Source organism: Triturus cristatus, chromosome 2_2, assembly GCF_964204655.1.
Source record: "Triturus cristatus chromosome 2_2, aTriCri1.1, whole genome shotgun sequence".
In the NCBI taxonomy this organism is placed as follows: Eukaryota; Metazoa; Chordata; class Amphibia; order Caudata; family Salamandridae; genus Triturus; species Triturus cristatus.
This window is the reverse complement of record NC_140582.1, coordinates 1,012,445,260-1,012,468,219: the sequence shown is the minus strand read 5'-3', so window position 1 is coordinate 1,012,468,219 and position 22,960 is coordinate 1,012,445,260. Positions and strand designations below refer to the sequence as shown.

The window sequence follows — 22,960 nt, the reverse complement described above, 5'->3', positions numbered from 1 at the left end:
TCTTTTCTTTTTTCCTTTAACTAAAAATTGTTACCCAATAAAAACAGACCACGGAAGGTTTGCAAGAAACATTACCCATAGGCAGTGAGGAAAACGTTAGAGGGAGAGACTTCTTAAAACAGAACTTATAGGTAACATTTGACAGTACCAGAAGAATCCTTAAATTTAAAGAAAGGTTACATTTGACTAGGAAACACATGTACTTCCACATACAAACTCACTTCATCAGACGCAGACCGAAGACACTGGACTGCTGCCTGTTTCTTCATCTCCTCCAAAGTTAGATCTGAAGGTTTTTTCTTAGTCTTTGTCCACTTCTTGCACGCTCCCTTTTCAAAGCCCAGGAAGATGTCATTCTCCTGAAATGGAATTTTAATTACACAATTTTTATTCCCAAGAGACTATATGAAGTCAAACTATCAAAGACTAAACATTTCTAATTTAGTACATGCACTAAATTCGAACAATTATTCTCTATTTTAATCATTAACATCACAAGCTCATTGATAACGCAGTTTGAAACACAAATATAAGTATGGGCTATTAACGCACGCACAAATTGCGTGAAAAATACAACAAAGAAAAACAAAAGGAATCTTGTTCGGGTATGCTGGAGAAGTTAGAGAGAAAACGTACATCTAGCTTGCTCAACCTCTACTCCCGTGTACATTCTCAGTGTTCGCTACCCAGTAGCACTGGGCAATGGTGACCTCTCCTAAGCCCACTTAGATCTGGTCATCAAGACCCCCCTTTCCTGCAGCCAGATGAAACAAGCATTCTACAAACCTACCCACACATTACGGCACAGGGAGATTACGTGATTAGCCCAGAATCATACAATGTTAGGTCTAACGCTGAGGCCCGGATTAAAACCTGGGTCCTCAGGTACCAAAGTTGGCAGAGCGAGAAGCTAGGACCACGAAAATTTCCTTTTATGGATAACGTAAAATGTAGGAAGCTGGCTCTTTATGGGATATAGCAATAATCTGATAGACTGTGTAAAGTGTCCTGGGGTTCCCTTACTAGTGGATAGGGGCTTGCTATGCAATTCTAAAGTGCTCTATTAGGCAGTAGTGTGGTAGAGCAGCCTTAGGCTTCACACAGAAGAGTGCAAGACATTTGCAAATATACGCAATGATTAATAAATGACAACAAGACTCAAGAAGGAGATCTACAACAATTTGTGAAAATAGCAAGTATCTTTAGGTATGTTTAGGCACCAGAGAAAAATAGCTCAGGTAAGTACGTTTTCAAATATAAATTCTTTACACTTTAAAAAGTGAACACTTGGTCCAATTTCGGAGTTCTGCAATGTTATCATATGTAAGGAAAAACAAGTTGCACAAAAAGGTACGGTACTTCGACTAACAAGGTAAATCCCCAGGAGTTAAGGTGAGTGGTGGACAAGGTTCAAGGCAGCACAAGCAGTACAGCGGCACAAGGGCAGCCGAGTGCAGGATGCAAAACATCATCGGGGCCCAATAGGTTTCAATGGTGATCGGTCACTGCGAAAAGTGACTGCAGGATCTGGCTAGGAAGCCAGTCGGGCTGAACCAGCAAGTAGGCTCAAGGCTTGCAATGCTTGGGGACGGAGGGACACTTTTGGTCCACTTCTCCATGGCTCAGGGGCGACGAGTGCAGAGGTGTCTTTTGGCGTCGGGTTTTCTTACCAGTAGCTGTCGCGGTAGAGGGGACCTGCGTGCAGAGGCTGCAGACGATGTTGGGAAGTCCAGGAGGGGTGAACCCAAGATAGACTCGGGCTCTGGAGGGCTGGGGAACCTTGTCGGCACCATTGGCCCACTTCAGCCCGGGCCAATGGTGTTCATAGGAGGTCTTGGTCTTTTATTGAAGGCAGGCAGTCCTCCCAGAGTTTTGGAAGCACACAGCTGAAGGACAAGACGTCTTTGGCGTAGAGAAGACAGAGAACAGCAAACAGGTCAGCAGGGCTGGGGTCAAGTCATGTGCTCTCTTTAGTCTTTTTTGCTTTTGCAACTGTCCTTTTTAGGTTTCGTTGAGTCAGCGCGCAAGCGCTGCTCGGAGAGACTTTAGTAAGTGAGGGCTTCAAAAAATGCTACCGCCGGCTACAGCTTGCAGTGCATGTGCGCGGGCAAGCTGTTGCCGGTGGTAGCATTTTTCCCCCCAGCTTTTTAGCCAGCTTGCTAGAACGCGCGCGCATCCCTTGCGTGTTTTAGCGCGTCATCGTGATCACTTTCGCTTTCACAGCAATCGTGATCACGATGACTTTCGTGGCCAATGCTTGTTGTCAAGGAGGTTATGTGTACCCTTCGGCTTAGCTGTACTACTTTTAGAGCACTTTTTGTTCCCAACGCGAGACTTGGCTGGAACATAGCCACTATTTTCTCCCAGCCACCCCTCAAATGTGAGAGCGCATTTATCGTTGGAAACTTTTTTAACTTATCTTGGCTGCAAGTCAGGCTTCACAGAAGGAACTTGCAGTCAGCGGCAAACTGCATTAAACAATTGGCGTTAACGTTACAGCTTCTCTTTTAGGATACCTTCAGTATTGAGAGACATGATCTAATTTTGAGGGCAATGCAACACAAAGAAACAGCCTAGTAGTAAGCTCACGCACTTCTTTAAGTGGTGCCGGGTCCTGCCGGTGCTTAGCGCCGGCAGTTCTAACAAGCATTGGCATAGCCAATAGGTCTCGCTTTTGGGACCTTATAAGTATTTCTTTATGCAGCACAATATCTTTGGTGCAACAACAACTGCTGCATGGCTAAACACTTATAAGGTCCCAAAGGCGAGACCTATTGGCTATGCCAATGCTTGTTCTTTTAGGTCATCAGGATCTGCTTATCTGGTGCCAGGGGGTCCCTTAAATACTGAACTGAGGGGCCTAAGGGGACTGAAGGGTAGTAATCAATGGGCTAATTACCCTAGGGTTCACTACGCCCCTATATGACACTTCCTGTGGGAAGTGGGCATAACCCTGTCCCAGAATTCGTAGGTATGCCATCACTAAGATAGACCCTTGAAAAATCGTGTTCACTTTGTAGTAGCCCACCCTAGGGGTAGTACTAGTCTGGAGGTGACATGCCTGCCTGACTAGTTAATTTTCACGCCTGTCAATGTGCCAAGGGTGCTCTGGACAGGTGTGAGAGGGGTTGGGTACGACGGGACACTTCCTCTCCTATGAGAGGACCAGATTCGCATTCCAAATGCAGCTGCTTTTTTTTTTTTAAGGTTGCCAGCTCAAGGAGGCTAATCAGCGGGTCATCCTGTGGGAGGGTGTGTCAAGCCCTCTTCCTGGACAAGTCTTTGTTCTGGGCCTCCTGAGAGCAAAGGCTCTCACCCTAGAACACAGATCTTCAATCTGTGGGGCACGACCCTGAGGGGGGCCCTGGAGTCCTGGGAAGGGGGTCGCGCATTTCCAGGCCTCACTTCTGCCTGGAATCTAAAACATGTGCTCTTCTTTATGGAAACTAACGCTTCATTTCGGTGTTTAAAATGCTTCAGTAGAAGTTAATTGAGTCTCCTCTGCTGTGAAAGGAAGAGGCTGGACAGACAGGTAAAACAATCCTTCATGCCAGGTAGCCTGAATAAAATGCAATTGTGTGTTAGTAGTTAATCTGTAAATGTAAAGGGTGCTCGGGAGCAATTCTGGCTTTAATTGCTTTGTGATGAAAAAAAGATTTGATTTTGTTTTGGGTGGTAGTAGGAAGAGTTAACAACTGGGCTGTGAAGTGGATGCTTTTAATCATAATTTACACAGCGCTTAGTACCCCTGAGGTGGTGTTGAAGAACAAAAGTTACTTACCTGTAAACTGTGGTTCTCCAGTATTGGTGTCTTTCATAGATTCACATGCTTGAATATTCCCCGTCGTCGAAGTGGGAGTCCCACGGTACATAACATAGCAATGTAGTAATAACATAAGCCTAATAGGCATAAAAGAAAGTAAAACCATAGAGTTTTTGTGGATAGACAACTTGTCACATCTATAACATTACTGTCATTATGTTTTAGTCCAAAATCCAGCCAATCAGGCATCCGCACCCTCTAGAAACCTCTCCCCAGAGGCTCATGCCCTCATATTTTCATAGCACAAGTGTGACATAAAAGTGAAATACATGATGGGAGCCTCTGAGGGGAGGTGGGTGGGTCGCATGTGAATCTATGAAAGACACCAATACTGGAGAACCACAGTTTACAGGTAAGTAACTTTTGTTCTTCTTCAGTATTGGGGTGTCTTTCATAGATTCACATGCTTGAATAAGAGTAGTGAGCAGTGATATTAGAATAATACAAGGTACATAAGAATCAAAGCAATAGCAATACCCAGTGCAAAAACCTATAGGCATATAAAATATAATATATACACAAATACATAATAAATGTACCTTGTATAGCGGAGGAGGGAAGCATCAGAGGCTCACCTTATTTAAAAAGATAACGAAGGACTGCCTGTCCCACAGCCGTGTCCATGTTGTCTGCAGCATCCAGACAGTAGTGTCTCGTAAAGGTGTGCCTGCTAGACCATGTTGCAGCTCTGCAGATGTATTGAAGAGGCACCCCAGCAAATAGTGCAGTAGAAGAAGAAGAAACCTTTCTGGTGGAATGCGCTAGAACGTTTGATGTAAGCGGTTTTCCCGCCTGTTGATGGCAAAAGGCAATAGTAGAAGATATCCAGTGTGCTATGGTTTGTTTGGTGACCGGATGACCCTTTCGCATCCGTCCGTAAGCCACAAAGAGTTGGTCATTCTTACGAATAGTAGCTGTTCTGACGATAAAATTTGAGACATCTCTTGACATCCAAAGAATGAAGCGTTTTATCTGCGGGAGTTTTGAGGATTTGGAAAAAATGTTTTTAAAACAACTGGCTTATTGAGGTGGAAATCCGATGGCACCTTGGGGTTAAAGGCCGGATTGGTGCGGAGCAGGACAGAGTCTTTAGTAAATTGAAGAAAAGGTGGTTTAGTAGTAAACGCCTGCAAGTCACTAACCCGGCGGGAGGAAGTAAGAGCCAGGAGTAGAGAAACCTTCCAAGTAACATATTTGAGACTGACCTTATGGATTGGCTCAAATGGTGGTTTTATGAGCTGTGCCAATACAATGTTTAGATGCCAAGGTGGAGGTGGCCGACGTATCGGAGGAAACATTCGAAAAAGACCCTTGAAAAATTGTTGAATTACTCTTGACGAGTAAAGTGAGTTAGAGCCATCTTGTCAGAATCGTGAGATTGCTGCTAGGAAAACCTTAAGGGTAGAGAATGAGAGGCCTGATTTCGCTTTGTGCAAAAAGAAAGACAAAAGTTGTTCTGGCTTGGAATGTATAGGATGTACTTGAGCTTCATTGCACCAAAGACAGAATCTTTTCCATTTGAGTTTATATGTTTTCACCGTTGAAGGTGCTCTAGCCTTAGCCAAGACTTCTCTGCAATCTACAGGAATGTCCAAATTTACAAATTCATAGTGCTCAGGTTCCAAGCCGCTAAACGTAGAGATACAGGATCGGGATGACAAATTTGGCTGTGTTCTATGGTCAAAAGATTTGGAAGAGGGCGAAGAATGATCGGGTCGCACTGAGACAGGAGCAGTAGTTCCGTGAACCAGATTTGTCGAAGCCACCGGGGGGCTATCAGAATATTGTGACAGGGTTCTTTCCTCATTTTCCGCAGAACCTTGGGGACTAGAGGTATTGGTGGAAAAGCGTAAGCATATATTTTTGACCAGTTCATCAAAAAGGCATTCAAGGGGGGCGTGGCTTGCTACCGACAGGAATGGCCGCTCAGTAGCGTAGCTCTGAAGTGCCACTCCCGAAATATCCGAATCCTTTGTGCCCCGCGGACCTTACCCGTGGTGTGAGGGGTCCCTGGTGGTCCAGGAGCTCTTGCCGACCCAGCGGTGCAATTTTGGTGCTGATTGGCGGTGGTTGGGCGGCGGGGCTCCGCTCCCCGCGTTTTGGACTGTGGCCGGGCTGAGTGAGACGCATCCACGCCGGATACACAGACTGCGAGAGACCACGGCTGCAGCCTGGTTTCCTTGGAGGACGGCGATTTGAGGCGAGCTGCTTCCGGCGTTGCAGAGGTCCTCTCTGCGGTACCCGAGGGTGCTCCGTGAGGTCCGGGGACGCTGACTGGCTCTGAAAACGGACTCGCAGAATAGGTGAGGAGGGGCAGTGGTGGATCTCCGGGTCCGGTGCTTCTGCCCACGACCGGCAGCTGACGGAAGCGCCCCGAAGAGATGAGGAGCTGAGGAGTTGGCTGCAATCTATCGCCCCCTGGACACAGGGGCTGAGAGGGTGGCGCCTGCGAAGGGGCCTCAGAGGAGACCTGGGTGAGTGGACGGCCCTGCGATTCGAGGAGCACCAGTGTGGCCGGACGCTGTGAGGGCCCACACGGAGAGTACGGATCAGTTGGCGATCTTGATACTATTCGACCAAGGTGCGTGGAGGGTCCTCCTCGGCGGCTGAGCTTCCCGCTGCAGATCGAGGAACTGAGGTCCTGACACGGTTGGCTGTTTGCCCGGGGTGCTGGGGGCGGGCCTCTGACACCTCCTACCGTGTGGACCGGGCGGTGCGGTGTGGTGGGGGCGTCGCCTTGCCAGGGCGCCGGCGCCCGGGGGATGCCCGACGCCGCCTGAGAGCTGCGGGAGCGGAGTGAGTAGAGCCTCGCGGGGGCACCATCGGTTCCCCGCGCCTGTTGTATGGCGGGCCGGGGTTGCTGGCGGTGAGAGATCTACGGGGGACCTGCTGAACCGGTCGGTCACCCTTTCCATACGGCCTGGCGCTGGGTCGAGGTGCTGGACGGCTGACACGCACCAACACTGAGCGTGTGAACTGAACGAGTGGAGGCCTGCTCTATCCTGGTCAGTGGCTGGGTGTCCCGGTGAGCAGGGGGTAGCCAGCAAAAGCCGACAGGCCGAGTGGAGTACTCCGCTGAAGGCGGCGGGGATTAGCGGCTGCACTCTGTGACTGGGGAGCGCCCCCCTGAGCGGGGATCATGACATCCGGACGGAGCAATAGGACAGTGGCACAGACCAAGCTGGAGAAATTAGCATGGCAGCACCAGAGAGGTAGTGGTCGGATCGAGATGCCGGCGTCAGACAAAGCCGATCCGACAAATAAAGACCTTCTGGACGCCATCACTGCAGTTAAGACGTCCCTTGAAAATCGGATTGACACCGTTGCCACCGACGTGGGCCTGATTCGCGAAGACGTGCGAAAAATTGCTGATCGTGTGGGGGCAGTCGAAAGTACCACCAGGGAACTGACAAGTGACACCAGTCTGCTCAAGCGAGAGGTAGCGGACCTACGTGCCTCCCAGGAAGTATTGGCTCGGCAGCTGGACGACTATGAAGGAAGGATGCGCCGCAACAATGTCCGCATTATTGGTGTTCCGGAACGGGCGGAGGGGCCTGCAGCTGATCTCTTTGTTGAAGACTTGATTCTCAAACAGCTGCAACCCCGAGGACGCTCGAAGTGATTCTCGATTGAGAAGGCCCATCGGGTACCGGGCGGTTGCCCTCGGCCGGGGGCGCCCCCCCGACCGCTCCTTGCCCGCGTGTTCAATTTCCGTGACTGGGACGTTATTCTTCAAACGGCGAGAGCTGCGCCACCTGTCACGGTAGAGAACAGCACCATCACGTTCTTTCCCGATTTTACCCTCAGAGTCCAGAAGCAACGTCGTAGTTTTATTGAGGTAAAAAAAGTGCTTCGTGACCAGGAACTCAAATATGCAATGTTGTTCCCGGCCAAACTGAGGGTGGAGGCCGATGGCAAATCATGGTTCTTTACTCGTCCAGAGGAAGCCTGGGATTGGCTGGAGGGATGGCGCACTGTGGATAAGAAAAAAAAGAAAAAAGGACCATCGGCAGCAGATAAGGCCGAGGACTGGCGCCGCCAGGAGCGGTCTCCTTCGCGCTCGGACCCTGAAGTCCCGGGGCCCAGCTGGGGAACACCAACTTTGGACTTTGGTAAGAGGGGACTGTGCTTTGTTGGGTCTGATTGGAATTCTCTTGATTGTGCCCGGTGGCTGGTTATCATTCATGAACTGTCGCAAGGTGTGCGAGGGATGAGCCCCAAGAGACGGGAGGGGTTCACTCCTTTTGGCACGTGGTCACCCTGGGCTTCTGTGGAAGACACTGGGGGGGGGGTGGCCTGCCTTCTACCGCTGCAGAGGGGTTTTCCTCGCAATACTATTCAATTGTTGAAATTGGTGTTAATATAGTCACTGGTGCGGCTGCGGCCGTTTAAAGGGGACTGCTCTGGACAGGCCCTGGCAATCCAGGCAGATCTAACAATTTTCCTTCAAAGTTGGGGTTTGGTCGGAAGGGGGGGAAAAGATCCAATGCGATTTCATTTAATGTGTTGGGAGTGGGGCAGCACACGTTTCCTTGAATTGTTCATGGGGGGGGGTGACAGGCGCTCTGCATGTTGGGGGAGGCGGGAGGTTCTTGTCCCGCTATGCAGGGAGGCAGGGTGGGCGATGCCTTTTCAGGGGTGTCGGTGGGCTTAAGTTGGGTTGTTGGGAGAGTTGTTTTTCATTGTTTTCTTGCAGCAGTGTTACAGGACATTTATATCTATTGTTACGGGCTACGGAGTACTTACCTCCGAGCTCCTGGTTTCATCTCCTTTGTCCTCATGATGGGGGTGGTGGCAGCTAAAGTGGTGTGCAGTGCAGTGGCTGAGGTGCCTCTTGCCGAGGATCACTCCGAACACTCTACCTTAGTGCAGTTGGGATCTCATGGCGGTGACTCAGGGACTTAGCCTCATGTCATGGAATGTCAATGGGCTGGGAGACAAAATAAAAAGGGGAGTGGTACAGCAATATATTCATCGGCACCGCCTGGACCTGGTGGTGCTCCAGGAAACGCACCTCATAGGGAACTCCTGTAAAGCTCTAGATAGAAAGGGGTATCGTATGGTGGCACACTCTGGCTTTACTTCTGGGTCCAGAGGGGTTGGGATCCTCCTACTCAAGGGATGCCCATATGTGATTTACACTACACAGACCGAGCCACAGGGTAGGTATGTGGCTTGCTCGTGGAGCTGGAAGGGGACAGTCCTCAATGTGCTTTCAGTGTATGCGCCACCAGGCCCTCAGCGCCAGACCTTGGCAGATGTGGGGACGCTTCTGAGGACCTTGCCTGAGGGTGCCCTGATCTTGGGCGGTGACTTTAACTTGACAATGGATGGTGCAATCGACCGCTCTCCACCCCGACGAGACGCTCCGCAGGGATCACAGCTCCGGAATTTTGCTGACGCGTTCGGGCTGATAGATGTTTGGAGGTGGTCGCATCCCCGAGACACACTTTATATTTTTCGATCTGGTGTTCATGGCAGCCACTCAAGACTTGACTACCTGTTCACCCTAGCGCCGCATATTCAGCACTTTACTGAAGCCGGGAGCCTGGCACGGGGGATATCTGACCACTCCCCTGTAAAAGCTATTTTTGGAGCCCGTCGGACGCGGCAGCCTGGCCCCATCATGATTCAGCCCTGGCTGTTCAAAATCCCACATATTAGAGACGCACTGCGACAAGACACTGATCATTATTTTGATGAAAACACGGGGTCAGTGGCATCAGCGGTTACGCTGTGGGGTGCGTATGGTGCAGTTATTAAGGGGCGAGCGCTATCCATGATTGTGGGGCACAGGGTTTAACGTCAGAGACGAGTTAGTGAGTTAGAAGCGGAGATGCATCTTGAGCGCGATGCCCCGCGGACCCCTACCCACGAGACCCAGCACATACGTGATGTCAAGAGGCAGGACTATAGGCAGTTGCTCTTTGAAGATGCTAACCGACGCGGTCTCGCCACCCGGCACAGAATATATGAGCTGGAAGAGCGCACCGGTAAACTGCTGGGATGGTTGGAGCGTAAGGAGTTAGCTGCGCGATGGGTGGGTGCGATCAAGGGGCCAGGTGGTGTGCTGATCTCTGACCCTCAAGGGATTGCCGAAACGTTTGCAAAGTATTATGAACGAATCTATTCCCCGCTGCAGAATTCACAAGCACGGTGGGCGGTAGACCTTCTTGCCACTATAGATGTGCGTTGTGTTTCCCAGCCGGATAATGAGGTCCTGGAGGCTGATATTTCGGTGGAGGAGATTCAAAAAGCAATCCGAGATATCCAGTCTGGCAAGGCCATGGGTCCCAATGGTATCCCGATAGAGCTCCTGAAACCTATGGCGTTGAAGCTGGCACCTCACCTGCTTAACTTGTATAATGAATGCTACGAGGCTGGCATCCTCCCAGCTGAAGTCCGCACCGCCACCATAGTGGTCATTCGCAAACCTGGAAAACCAGCGGATGAGTGTTCCTCGTACCGTCCCATATCACTGATCACAGTCGAGGCCAACATATTGGCCAAACTACTGGCTAATCGCCTACTTCCATATCTCTCTGCATTGATCCATCCCGATCAGTCGGGATTCATGCCAGGCCGTAATACAGCGCGTAATCTGCGCCGTGTCCACGGGGCACTGGGCCGTGTTGCAACACTCCAAGAACAGGCACTTTTGCTTGCGCTTGATGCCAAAATGGCATTCGATACAGTGGCCTGGGATTATCTTTATACTGTCCTGGCTCGTGTGGGGTTGGGTCCCCGGCTGATCGGCTGGATCAGACTGCTACATAACATGCCCACGGCTCACGTTTCGGTGAACAATCACCGATCACGCTCATCCTCCCTATACCGTGGCACGAGGCAGGGTTGTCCGCTGCCGCCGCTTCTCTTTGCCTTGGCGCTTGAGCCACTTGCAGTCTGGATCCGTGGTGACCCTGAAATCAGAGGCCTAAAATGGTCAGCTGATCATGAAGACCGTATTTCTCTATATGCGGATGATGTTCTGCTGTACCTAGCCTCCCCGGCACGCTCGATCTGTCGGGTACTCCATATTTTTCACATTTTTGGAGCCCATTCCGGCTACCAGATCAATTGGTCCAAGTCCCAAATGTACCCCCTTTGGGGGGACCCGCCATGTAGTCCCAGGGGATATAACATTCCGGTGGCCTCACAGGGTTTCCAGTACCTTGGCATGATTATCTCATTAGATCCATCCCTTTCCCACGAACGAAACCTAGCGGGCCCGCTGCAACGGTTCAGGGCAGATGTGGTCCACTGGAAGACTCTGCCCCTCACGCTCCTGGGTCGGGCAGCCCTTTTTAAGATGCTTGCCCTCCCCCGCTTTCTCTATGCACTGCAGAACACCCCCACTCCGATTCCCGAGTCCTATTTTTTGCTGTTCGAGACAATTAGAGGTCTGTTGTGGGACGCTGGTCCGCCGCGAATCGCCATACAGAAACTCACTATGGGCTGCTACGATGGTGGCATAGGCCTGCCGGACATACGCCTTTATTACCAGGCAGCACACCTGATCGCCGTCTACCAATGGGTGTTCGGAGCTCAAGATGATCCCAGTTTCCGGACTGATCGTTGGCTATTGGGAAAGGGGAGGTATAATAGAGCATTATACTCAGACCACAAAAATCTAGGCTGGACTTGCCCTACGGCTCGGACGGTAGAGATTTGGCACGGGCTCCAGCGACGTATGGGTTGGTATGGGCAGCTAACTAAGGCCACCCCTCTCTGGGAGCCGGATTGTCTGGGGCGTCTGAGCGACTGCGCAGGTTTTGATAAATGGGACCTGATTGGCATATCTAGGGTTGGGGATGTTTGGATAAAAGGTAAAAAGGCGTCATTTGCGGAGCTCCAGCGTAAATATCAGCTGGCATCGTCAGAGTATTTTCGATATCTTCAGATTAGTCACGCTATCGACAGCGCCCTCCCCGCAGACACCCCCCTTTAGAAGACAGACTGCTGTTAGACCCAATGGACGGCAAGGCTATCTCTTTGACGTATAAAAAATTAATTAACAATCGGGCCGACCCAATGCGGAAATTAAGGGCCAAATGGGAGGCGGACTTGGGGGAAATGGCTGACGAGGACTGGACCGAGGCGCTTGCCTCCCCTCGCGAGGTGGCAATGCCGATGCGGCTTCGCCTGGTTCAGCTCAAAATTTTGCATCGGGTGTATTTTGATGCGAAGTTGTTGCATAAACTGGGACGACGTCCTGATGCGCTTTGCGTACGACACTGTCACCAAACAGGGACATTTCTGCACGTCCTATGGACATGCCCTCACATCCAGTAGTACTGGATAGAAGTTACCCGACAGATGGCGGGATCCATAGACAAACCGTCGCTCCTTCTCCCCAGCTCTGCCTCCTTAATGTGTGGGAAGCGACAGACCTCACTCAGGTGGAGCAGGAGTGGGCGGCCATGGGGTTGGCCATTGCCAAAAGGAACATTGCGCAGAAATGGGGGGTAGACACTATGCCGCTGCTGCATGCTTGGGCCTCGGATATGGATCTGGCCATGGTGGCTGAGAAAACGGTTTACAAACATCGAGGCTGCCCACGGAAGTGGGATCATAAGTGGGGACGGTGGAACAAATACCGGGGGGACATCTGTATTTCTCCTACAGTTCAACTCCGTAGGGAGAGGCGGGCTTTACTAGAGGAACAGGGCCACGCACATTGATTCGAAGACAGAAGGCCATCAGCTATGCTCTATCCATGGGGGCTCCCGAATCCCAGGGTGGGGAGGTAACCACTTCTAGACTGCTTCACTAAGGGAAAGGGGTTATTATTGAATGTCATGATTATATTGTTGGTTGTCTCCAAAACCTGTATGTATATTCTGCCAGTAGAGGTGTTAACTAAATGTCAAGACTGCTGCACTGCTGTGGAATTGGCTTTCAATAAACAGTTATAAAAAAAAAAAAACTAAAAAAAAGGCATTCCCGCATGACCTTGGTTGGGGAAGCCAACATACGTAGGACAGGCATTTGCGGTTCAGATATGTTGCGAACAGATCCAGATTTGGGGGACCCCATAGTTAAAAAAACGTGATCCAGAATGGGTTGGTGTAATTCACATTCGTGATCGGTCGTGGACGATCTGCTTAGGGAATCCACAAGATTGTTCGACGCTCCGGAACATGAACTGCTGTGAGGACGATGTGATGTTGAATCGCCAAGTTCCAAATTTGTTGAGCCTGAAGGGACAACAAGACGGACCTTGTGCTTCCCTGTTTGTTGATGTAGTGCATGCACGTTGTGTTATCCGTACGGATCAACACCGTGCTTCCTTGAATGATGGTTCGGAAAGCTTTCAGAGCCAGAAAAATGGCCAGTAACACTAAAAGGTTGATGTGTCTGGTCTTTTGTTTTGTTTCACAGTCAGTCCTTGTAAGTGGGCGCCCCAATCCTCGAGAGATGCATCGGTCGTGAGGGTGAATAGTGGAGTGTCCGTCACAAACGGAGGTCCTGAGGAGATATTTTCTTCGTGAGTCCACCATAAAAGAGCTCTTTTTAGTCGATGTGTGACTCTGACTAAGTCGTTGAAATTTCCTGAGACTTTAGCCCATTGTTTGTCCAATTCCTCCTGGACAGGTCTCATTTTCAGGCAGCAGTGAGGGACTAGAGGAATGCACGAGGACAACATCCCTAGGAAAGATTTCAACTGTCGGACAGAAACTAACTTTTAGATGGATAGAAGTTGCTAGATTGCGAAGACGTTGACGTCTTTCGTGCGACACAAAAGCTTTCCCTTGCCTGGTATCTAGAATGGCTCCCAAGAACAGTCTGTTTTGAGCCGGGAGAAACTGAGATTTTCCCATGTTTAATGTGAGGTCCAGAGATTGGAAGAGGGACCTGCATAAAAGAGTTGGTTAGAATGCCAGTTCGAACGACTTTGCCTTCAGTAGGCAGTCGTCTAAGTATAGAAAGATTTGCACTCCTTGTAGACGAAGGTAAGCTGCCACCGGTGCAAGGACCTTTGTAAACACTCGGGGAGCGGAACGAAGGCCGAATGGCAGAACCTTGAATTGGAAGTCCTTTCCGGCCACTCTGAATCTGAGAAATCTTCTGTGCCTCGGCAGTATGGGAAGATGAAAATAAGCATCTTGAAGATCTAAAGTGGTCATAAACTCTCCTTTGGATAGAAAAGGGAGTACTTCTTGAAGGGACAACATGCGAAAAGTTTGTGTCTTGATTTATTTGTTCAGAGCACGTAGATCCAAAATGGGACGCCATTCTCCCGACTTTTTCTGTATGAGGAAGAACCTTGAATAGAACCCCTTGCCCTTCTGTAGTTTTGGCACCACTTCGATCGCGCCCTTTCTTAATAAAATTTTCAGCTGATTCAAGAGTTTTTAGGTGAACAGGAGGGGGACCTCTTGGTGGAGTATTGGGAGGAATCTTTACGAATTCCAATGAGTGTCCCCTGCGCACAATATCTAGAACCCATTTATCGGTAGTAATTTGTGACCATTTGGAGTAGAAGTGGGAGATTCGACCTCCAAGTTTTGAAAAAGCGGGAGGATTTTGCGACTGTGTGTGGTGAGAGTCATTGTTTCTTGGAGGAATCCTTTCCTCTATAAGAGGATTTTCCTCTATATTGCCTGTAGGTGGAAGAATGCTGTTGCCTATATGACTGTTGATTCTGGGAGGAGTAGCGGTTTTGACTTTTTATGTACTGATTCGAATTTCCTCGAAAGGAAGAAGAGGAACCACGACCTCTTGCGCCTCGAAAAGGCTGCTTTTTGAATTGCAAAGACCCAAGAGCACGAGCAGTGTCAGTGTCCTTTTTAATTGTTTGAAGGGCATCGTCTATATGCTGGCCAAACAATGATTCACCGTCGTAAGGCATGTCCAGTATTTTTGTCTGTACCTCCTGACGGAAAGACGTGGCCCGTAACCAGCCCCGACGCCGGAGGACTGCTGCACCAGCCAAAAGACGGAAGCCAGTAGAGGATACATCAATAGCACAATCGATAATTTCCGAGGAAATTCTTTCCCCCTCTTGGAGAATTTTTAATGCCTCTGGCCTAGATGTTTCAGGGATAAGGTCTATAAGGGATGAAATGTCTGACCACATTTGGCGGTCATAACGGCCCAGGATCGCTAAAGAATTGGCCGCACGTACTGTAGTCGCAGCCATGGTTGAAAATGTCTTTCCTATACCATCCAGGCGTTGACCTTCTGAATCTGGTGGTGCAGACAAAGGAGACGATGGGTTTCTGGATCGACGCTGAGCTGCCTGAGTAATGATGGAATCAGGCTTTGTTTGCGAAATTAGACAAGCAGGAGAATTGGAGGGGCTTTGTATTTTTTATCTATCCTAGGAAGGATAGCTGGAATGGAGTTAGGAGTTTGCATCAGCTTGAGGCCTTCTTGCCAGATAAAATCGATAATTGGAATGCAACGTTAAGGTTGATCCTTAAAATCCTATAGGAAACAATCCTCCTCCCTGGTGGTCATAGGAAGGTGGAATCTTTTAGCTGCTCATTCCATAAGCAAATGAAAACCACCAATGTCGACCGGTGGAGAATCCAAAGGAGATGGATCAGCAGGAGATGGCGTTTGTATTTGATAGTTGTCCCATTCAGAAAGAAGGGAACCATCATCCAGCTCACCTTCTTTGTCACCGTCATCATCCTGCTCGTCGACAACGTCTTCCTCTATGATTTGAGGAACTGCAAGATGTTGAACTCTTGTCGCCGACGTAGGTGTGACCACTGTTTCCTTATTTGAAAAAGGCTGTGGCGGTATCTGCGGCGTTTGAGAAGTCTGCACAGAACGTGGAAAACGGCGGTTGTAATCATCCAACATATATTGAAGGTTAGAAATAAGACTTGACGGCAGTTGTGCCATAGGAAGTTCTGGAGCCGGGTGTGTGTCACAAGTAGAGAAATCGTTCTCTTGTAAGTTGTCATCATCATATTCCTGACACTTTATTAGAAGTTCAGAGGGACTGCGAGCAGCCCGAAATCTATCATCCTCGGATTCCTCATCGTCAGATGAAAATAGCACCTCCGGAGGCTGAGAAGGAGCTTTTATTGGCATTAGGGTATCCAAAGAGGAATGTTGTCATTGAAGCAAAGAGCTTGAAGCCCTTAGTGGCATCAGATCATGAGATGAGTCGTAGCCGTTGTTGCGGACGACGAAGCCACCGCCGACGACGAAGCCACCGTCGACGACGAAGCCACCGTCGACGACGTATGCTTTTTTCTAGGTTTTTTTCTATGTTGGAACATGATGTTTCTTCACCACTTTAGGTCTTGGAGAAACCTTCTGAGAGTCACTTGTTCTCTTCAAGGAGGGAGCAGTTTTGACTGAAGACACACTCTCCACATCTGAAAGAGGATTTTCTGAAGTCTTCAACTTCTGTAGCCACAGAAGGAGACGCTGTTCTCTGTCCTTTAAAGTTTTCTGAGAAAAGGTTCTACAAATTTTACAATGCTTTACCGGATGTTCAGGATATAAGCAATAAATACATTTCTTGTGAGGGTCTTCAGAATGAAGCCTCAGTTTACCACAACTTCCACAAGGTCTGAAGAGCGATTTCTTGGATGTAGACATCATAGAGGTAATCTTCTGAGGAGATATGAGAAGAAAAACTGAGCAAGCTCAGGGAGACTCCCTTCTCACGACGTGCGGTAGAAAATCGGAGGGCCTGAGCCTCTGGGGAGAGGGTTCTAGAGGGTGCGGACGCCTGATTGGCTGGATTTTGGACTAAAACATAATGACCGTAATATGTTATAGATGTGACAAGTTGTCTATCCATAAAAACTATGGTTTTACTTTCTTTTATGCCTATTAGGCTTATGGTTATTACTACATTGCTATGTTATGTACCGTGGGACACCCACTTCGACGACGGGGAATATTCAAGCATGTGAATCTATGACAGACACCCCAATACTGGAGAAGGGACAGTTAACAGTTATACAAAAAAAAAAGCGCATCACTTATGCTGCGGTATTACTAAAATTTACATTTTGTAAGCTCTATTTTATTCTAAAACTATTTGCACAGTTTGTAGCAGTCATCTTATAATGTGTGTAATGCAAAAATAAAATAATGACTTACACATTCACAGTGCTTTCTGTCTCAGGCTGTGACCTCGTAGCACTAAAAATACACAAGTCACTATTCTTCACTGCGCCAACATCCATGGATTTTGACAATGCCCCAGATTTAGAAAACCATGTAAACCTGGAGCAGTGCCAAAACCTTACGCCTCACCACAGCAGGCTCAACGAGGAGAAATGTTTTCTTTTTTCCTCATTCCATGTGTGTTGCATTCTGCAGCTCACATAGAAAGAGGAAAACGCCTCTGGATTGTTTTTGCACAGGAAGGTGCCCCTTCCTGTACAAAAAAAATACTGCCTACATTGGCGCTAGGCAGCAATTTGTGCGTCAATTCAGGGGGAAAGTACAGGAATGCACCATATTTCAGAAATAAGGTACATTCCTGCCCTTTCACATTGGCATAGACCAGTGCAGCTAGAAGACGTGCCGTGTTGCACTTTGACAATTCCTCATAAATTGTGTTTAGCCACACTTTTATTAACGCTTCTACGCTCACTGGCCTTTGGTGTGATAAACACTGTTTAATATTATTTCCCACTGTAAAAATGATTTGCTATGGGTATTGGGGGCGTTTATAGTTGTTGATAGTTGTCAATGATGAGGAGTACAAAGTTCTAGATATTTAAGTCGGGGGGGGGGGTCCTTACGCCTAAAAAATCTTGACAGGGGGGTCTCAGCATCAAAGAGTTTGAATACCTCTGCCCTAGGAGGTTAGAACATTGTCTCCGGTGGCAAGCTGGCAGAATCCAGTCAGCAAGCACACCAGCGGCTGGTAGGTTTTCAGGGGGTACGTCTAAGGCAGGGATACTCAAAGTACAGCCCGGGAGCCGCGTTCGGCCCTCCTGACATTTAATTGTGGTCCCCTGGTGAACAGCAACACTGGGCTGTTCACTTGACAGAGCAGGAACATTTAGGAAGCTGTGGAATTGGCATACTTTATTTGCAGGTTAACTAAACTAAAGGTAAATAAGCAAAGAATGTTTTCTAAACTTATCTTTATCGTGCATCTGCTTTGCGTACCCCTTCGCCCAATTTCCAACACCCGACCCTCCCCTGCTGCCATCGGTGCGGCCCTCGGGAAGCCACAGACAGTACATTGTGGCCCCCGGGGAACTGTTTTAGTACCCATGCTCGAAGGTGTCCTCTAGGTTCACGGATTGATAAATCCAACACCGGAAACAGTGTGGGTTTACCAATATGAGATGTTTGATACCAATCATCTCTATTTTCAGTGAAGCCATCATGTACGTAGGGAACTTGTTTTCACCAGTGACCAGGGCAGGTTTTAAAATTGTCACTTGTACTTAATATGACTGACCAGCACGGGGGACTTATCTGCTCATGCAGGTATGCCCGCACAAGTCATAAGCACACTGCCTTAGGGCTGTCAGGCCTGCAGTAGGAGTGACTTACCAATATTACATGCAGTGTTAGGGACATGGCACACAGGGACAGGTCATGTTTTCACTTTTGTCTGCACCAAGACACGCAGCCTGCAATGGCAGTCTTGCACGTGCTTGTTAAGGGATCCCTTGGGGTGGTTATGTTCGTGCTGCAGCCCTTAGGGACCCTCTTTAGTACCTCAGGTACTAGGTACCATTTACTAGGGAAACAGAGGGTGCTAAAGATTTTGCCAATTGGGGGGAAAAGTTTGCAGTTTTGGAAAAGAGCTCTGGCACTGGGGACTTGGTTAGCAGGAGCGCAGTACATGTTTATTCGAAATCAAATCATGTACCAGGCAAAAAGTGGGGGTAACCATGTCAAAAAGGAGTAAGTCCTACATAAATGCAGTGAACGAATTGGACAGCATGACCAAGATGTGAAAAGGGAACGGTATACAAAACAGGGGCAGCCTAGCGAGGGAGCAAAGGGATTGCAAAAATAAATGGAAGTAAAGCAAAAAAGGGTAGTAAGTGTAAGAAAAAAACAGTAAAAGGGGAAGGGGGGGTGAAAGCGGTTTATAATAAAAGAGCGAAAAACTGAAGGGGCTAAGTTGTTTTTTTTTTTTAAGAAAGAGGGGAATTAAGGGGTCCCTTTAAAAAGGGGTAAAGTGGGAGAGGAAGTAAAAGGTTTTAAAAATAAATCAGTAAAGCTACAGAGGCAGTAAAGGGATTGTAAAAAAAATTAAATAGGATTAAAGCTGGAGGGAGGATAAAGGCATTTGAAAATGGAGGAAGTGGGGACAAGGAGTTTGAAAAAAGAGAATAAAGAGCAAGAGGGAGTAAGAAGCTTAAAACACTGGGGGGGGTGAGTATTGCAAGCAGAAAAGAAGGCAGGGAAGAGGGTCTTGGAAAAAAAATAAAAGCTGTCTGGCAAACTGAAAAGAAGGTTGAGTGCTGCTGTTACAGTGGCCATATCTTTCACCATCCATAGCGCAGACACCAGGAAAGTATTTAGATGTCTTTAATAATAACAATGCTGTCCTACAGTATCCTTCTGAAACACCTAGCTTTACTGTCTGCTCTTTCATTTGCTGGGGATTTGGGATTTGAAACTCAACAGATGCAAAAAGGAACTAAGCGATTTTTGTAAACAAAAACTAATAGGGCAGATATCCAATAGTGTGGGGTTCTGTGAGGTATCCGGTCACCTCAAACAGTGCAGTTTTTAGCGGATTGTCCACATGAACATGGTTTTCTTTTCATTTTATTTCCACCAAACATTTAAGTCCCATTTTTCATAAGAGCAAAACCAAACATAACGCTTTGACACGGTCAACTTGTTTTTATTATGGTCTGGCGTAAAAGCGCAGCTGTAGCCAGAAAAGTATGTAAAAATCACAAGGGAGGGACCTTGGCTTCGCCCACATGCTGGGTCCAGGAGTATATATTTTAATTGGGCAGAAGCGGTGTGCTGTCACAAAAAATGCTTGCCCTCCACGCAGCTGTGATCATTTTGTTTATTTATCCAGCCGCCTAAAGTTGAACATCCAAGGGCAAATACATGACACTGGAATGCTATTTAAGTGTCTTAGATAACTAGAAAATGCATGTTGTTTCTCCCTGGCAGCAGCATATTTTGGGGGTCAGTTATTAACCTAGATGGATTTTTATGTCTGGCTTAACAATGCAACTGCCACCTGATCTTTTAACCTACAATATTATTCAACAGCTCTTTCCTTCTACACACATACATATATATTCCCATGTTATTTGCTTGCAATACTTCACATTACAACACAACATTCCTCTAAAGCCAGACATGATGGCACTGCCAATGCTTGATACTTAGTGTAGGCAAATCAGAACAGAGCAGTAAACTCACCAGTGAGCCTACAGTGATATCACTTTTTAAGTCTTAACACATTTTTAAAAGGCAACTAGAGGAGTTTACTTATTAGAAGTAGTTTTCACATCATAATTCTCTTCTAGTAATAAAATAAAGGCCTGGCATTCAAGGTGACATTACTGTACCCATTCTTGAAAAGCTTTATTTGCAATGGCTAAAGCTTTGTTACATTCAATACAGAGGTGTGTATTTTTGGCTCGTACACACTGATTGTCAGTGTTTTTGTCATTTGTCTCACAGCCATTTTAAAGCGGAGATCACTTAAAGATGATGAGACTACAGTGAATTGGTACAACAAAGCTATCAATAGGTATGGAAGATGCATGAGGGGTGGAAAGCAAGAACAGGGAGCTTGAAAAGGGATGGGGAAGAGGGATCTCCAGCAGCTACCATTTAGGTTATCACAGATCCGTGACGCTGCTTGTACATGTTTAAAGAGTTTACGTTAACAATTCAATTTTGCTTGCCCACACATTTGGAGAAAATGGTAAGCATATGCAGTCATGGTCTTCAATAACTATATCACAAGCCTCGTAGATTAAAGCTCCATTTCTTACAGAAAATGTATTTGGCAAAAAGACAATCACTTGCACAATGCAACAATTCTCCACCAGTAGTGTAGAAGCACCATTTCTGCTAAACTATAATGAATGCAAACAGCCCAGAGTTTGATGCGATACATGTGAAGAGAAGGTTCACTATGACGAGAAAATGGTCGGATAACTTCATGAAGACAGGTTGCAGGCAGAATTCATACTTTTTCAGATACTACACTTGACCTTAGCCAAAAGCCGAGCAGCAATACAGACTTTATGCTTTTTCATAGCTTGATACTGGACTATTTCGTAGTAGGCAGCTGAAAGGTGTCTTCAACATCCATTCAATTGGATAACAGATGCAGTCAATTGCTTAGTCTTGGCTAATAAACCATTATGGAGTAAATGGTTAGGAATATTATTCACACGGTCTCGTTGACATGAAAATTGTGGGGACTTATTTTCTTGTTGTCATTATTTAGAGCCTTTTTCTGACCCAGGATTAAACCTCAACAACATGGGGGAGAGGATATGGGCTAAAGCAGTTGACCTCCAAGCTGAATAAATTGATTTGAGTCCCAGCAGGGACGCTCTGTGATCCTGGGGAAATCATTTTACCTCCCTGTGACTATCAAAAAAATAATGTGCCCGTCTGTAACGTAACTGGTGCTCATGTAAAGAGCTCTGATACCTTAGGGTCGAGTTTGCGCTATATGAAACAAAAAACCTAAAAAAATGTTTTTTTTAAAACCAGCAGCAGCATGTAATGAAAAGTGTAACTTAAAAATATTGCTCCTCAGGAAACAGTTATAAGTTTAGTGATAAAGAAAGGTTTTGGCTCACTTCCTTCCTTCAGAAGAATGATGTGGATCTCTGTAATGAGTCATTGTCCAGAAATAGAATAAATAGAATTAACTCATGGCGCTATGCTCAAACTAGGAGTGCTCAACTTCATGTTTAGACACACTGAAGCAACAGGAGAAAGTAAACTGAGCTGGTTAACCAAGAAAGTTCTCCCTCAACCTCTAGGAGCATGTGTTTTTTACTAGCAAGTAAACTTCAGGGATTAAACAACGGATTAGATGTAGACAGATTTATGTGACACAGTTGGTGGGGGTATGGAAAAGGTGTCATGTGTGGAAGGCTGCAGTTGCAACATGATTCTGTAGGCATATGCTTGAGTAATGCGTGACAAGCAAGCCCGCAACTATAGAATAAGGCAAGCACCATTTCTTTTAAATCTAAGATGGCAGATATCACTTTAATAGCTAAATAAACAAAAATATATTATTTTAAGTGTGTGAAAGCGCTTTTTTGTGTAGGAGTGCCCTACAGCATTTGGCAGCCACCATGCCTTCCCCCAAAAAAAGTTTGAAAAAAAATTAAATAACCATAAAGGGTGAGGAGTCAACAGAGGAGTAGGTGAGGGGCAGGTGGATGGAATCAAACAGGAGTTAGTGGGGCACGAGGGAGCAATAGTTAAATACTAAATAGTTTGTAAGTAATCGGTATCAAACGGCAGCTGCCTCACAAAGTAAAACTAAATTACTGTATTTGAAAGACCACGAGGGGCAGGTGAGCAACAGATGAGGTCTAGCCAGCCTCTGGGAGTTAAGATATACATCCTGATCTTAAAACTCAGCTCACTGAAGAGGTGTCCGCTCCTGCCTTCAAGGCCCTTTCAATATCTTTTCTCAATGTGAATGAGCTCACCAATTACTTAAACAGGAAAAAGGTTCTGTCATTTCTAGGAACCAAAAGCCTGGATATAGCCTTTCTGCAGGAGACACTTATCCTCGGTATCATCTGAAAAGTTGAGGTGGGAATGAGTTGGTAAAGAATACTAAACAAGTAGATCCCACAAATCTTACAACAAAAACCATGTCAGAAACTTTCTAGACAGGTGTGGCAATACAGAATTGCCTAATGAGGGGAAAAAAATTATATTTTTAGTTTTTTAAGTGGCAACACTGGGGACGGGTTTTGCTCACAATGCATTGAACATTAGAAATAAACTGGTTAAATATTTTCAACAAATGAAGCAGACTTTAAATGGAAAGAAATAACTTTTTCAAGTTGTCAATGCTGTCTGGATGTGAAGCTAAAACATGTAGCTAGCTTGACATAAGGAAAATATACTGTTATGCCAGAAAAATCAAGTGAGTGATAAATATTGGTAGGTGCGTGCACAGTAGCAAAATGGACTATATGAAATAGGATACATATTTTAAACATA

General features: G+C 47.1%; 1 protein-coding gene across 2 annotated transcripts in view; it reads right to left on the bottom strand.

Moving 5' to 3' along the window:
* Positions 1 to 22,960, bottom strand: part of KIAA0232 (KIAA0232 ortholog) — a 467,980-nt gene that overhangs the window by 355,268 nt on the left and 89,752 nt on the right. For both annotated transcript variants that reach the window (XM_085642449.1, XM_085642448.1), the window contains exon 3: positions 222 to 359. In XM_085642449.1, the coding sequence (XP_085498575.1) occupies positions 222 to 359 (138 nt within the window). The remainder of the gene's footprint in view (positions 1 to 221; positions 360 to 22,960) is intronic.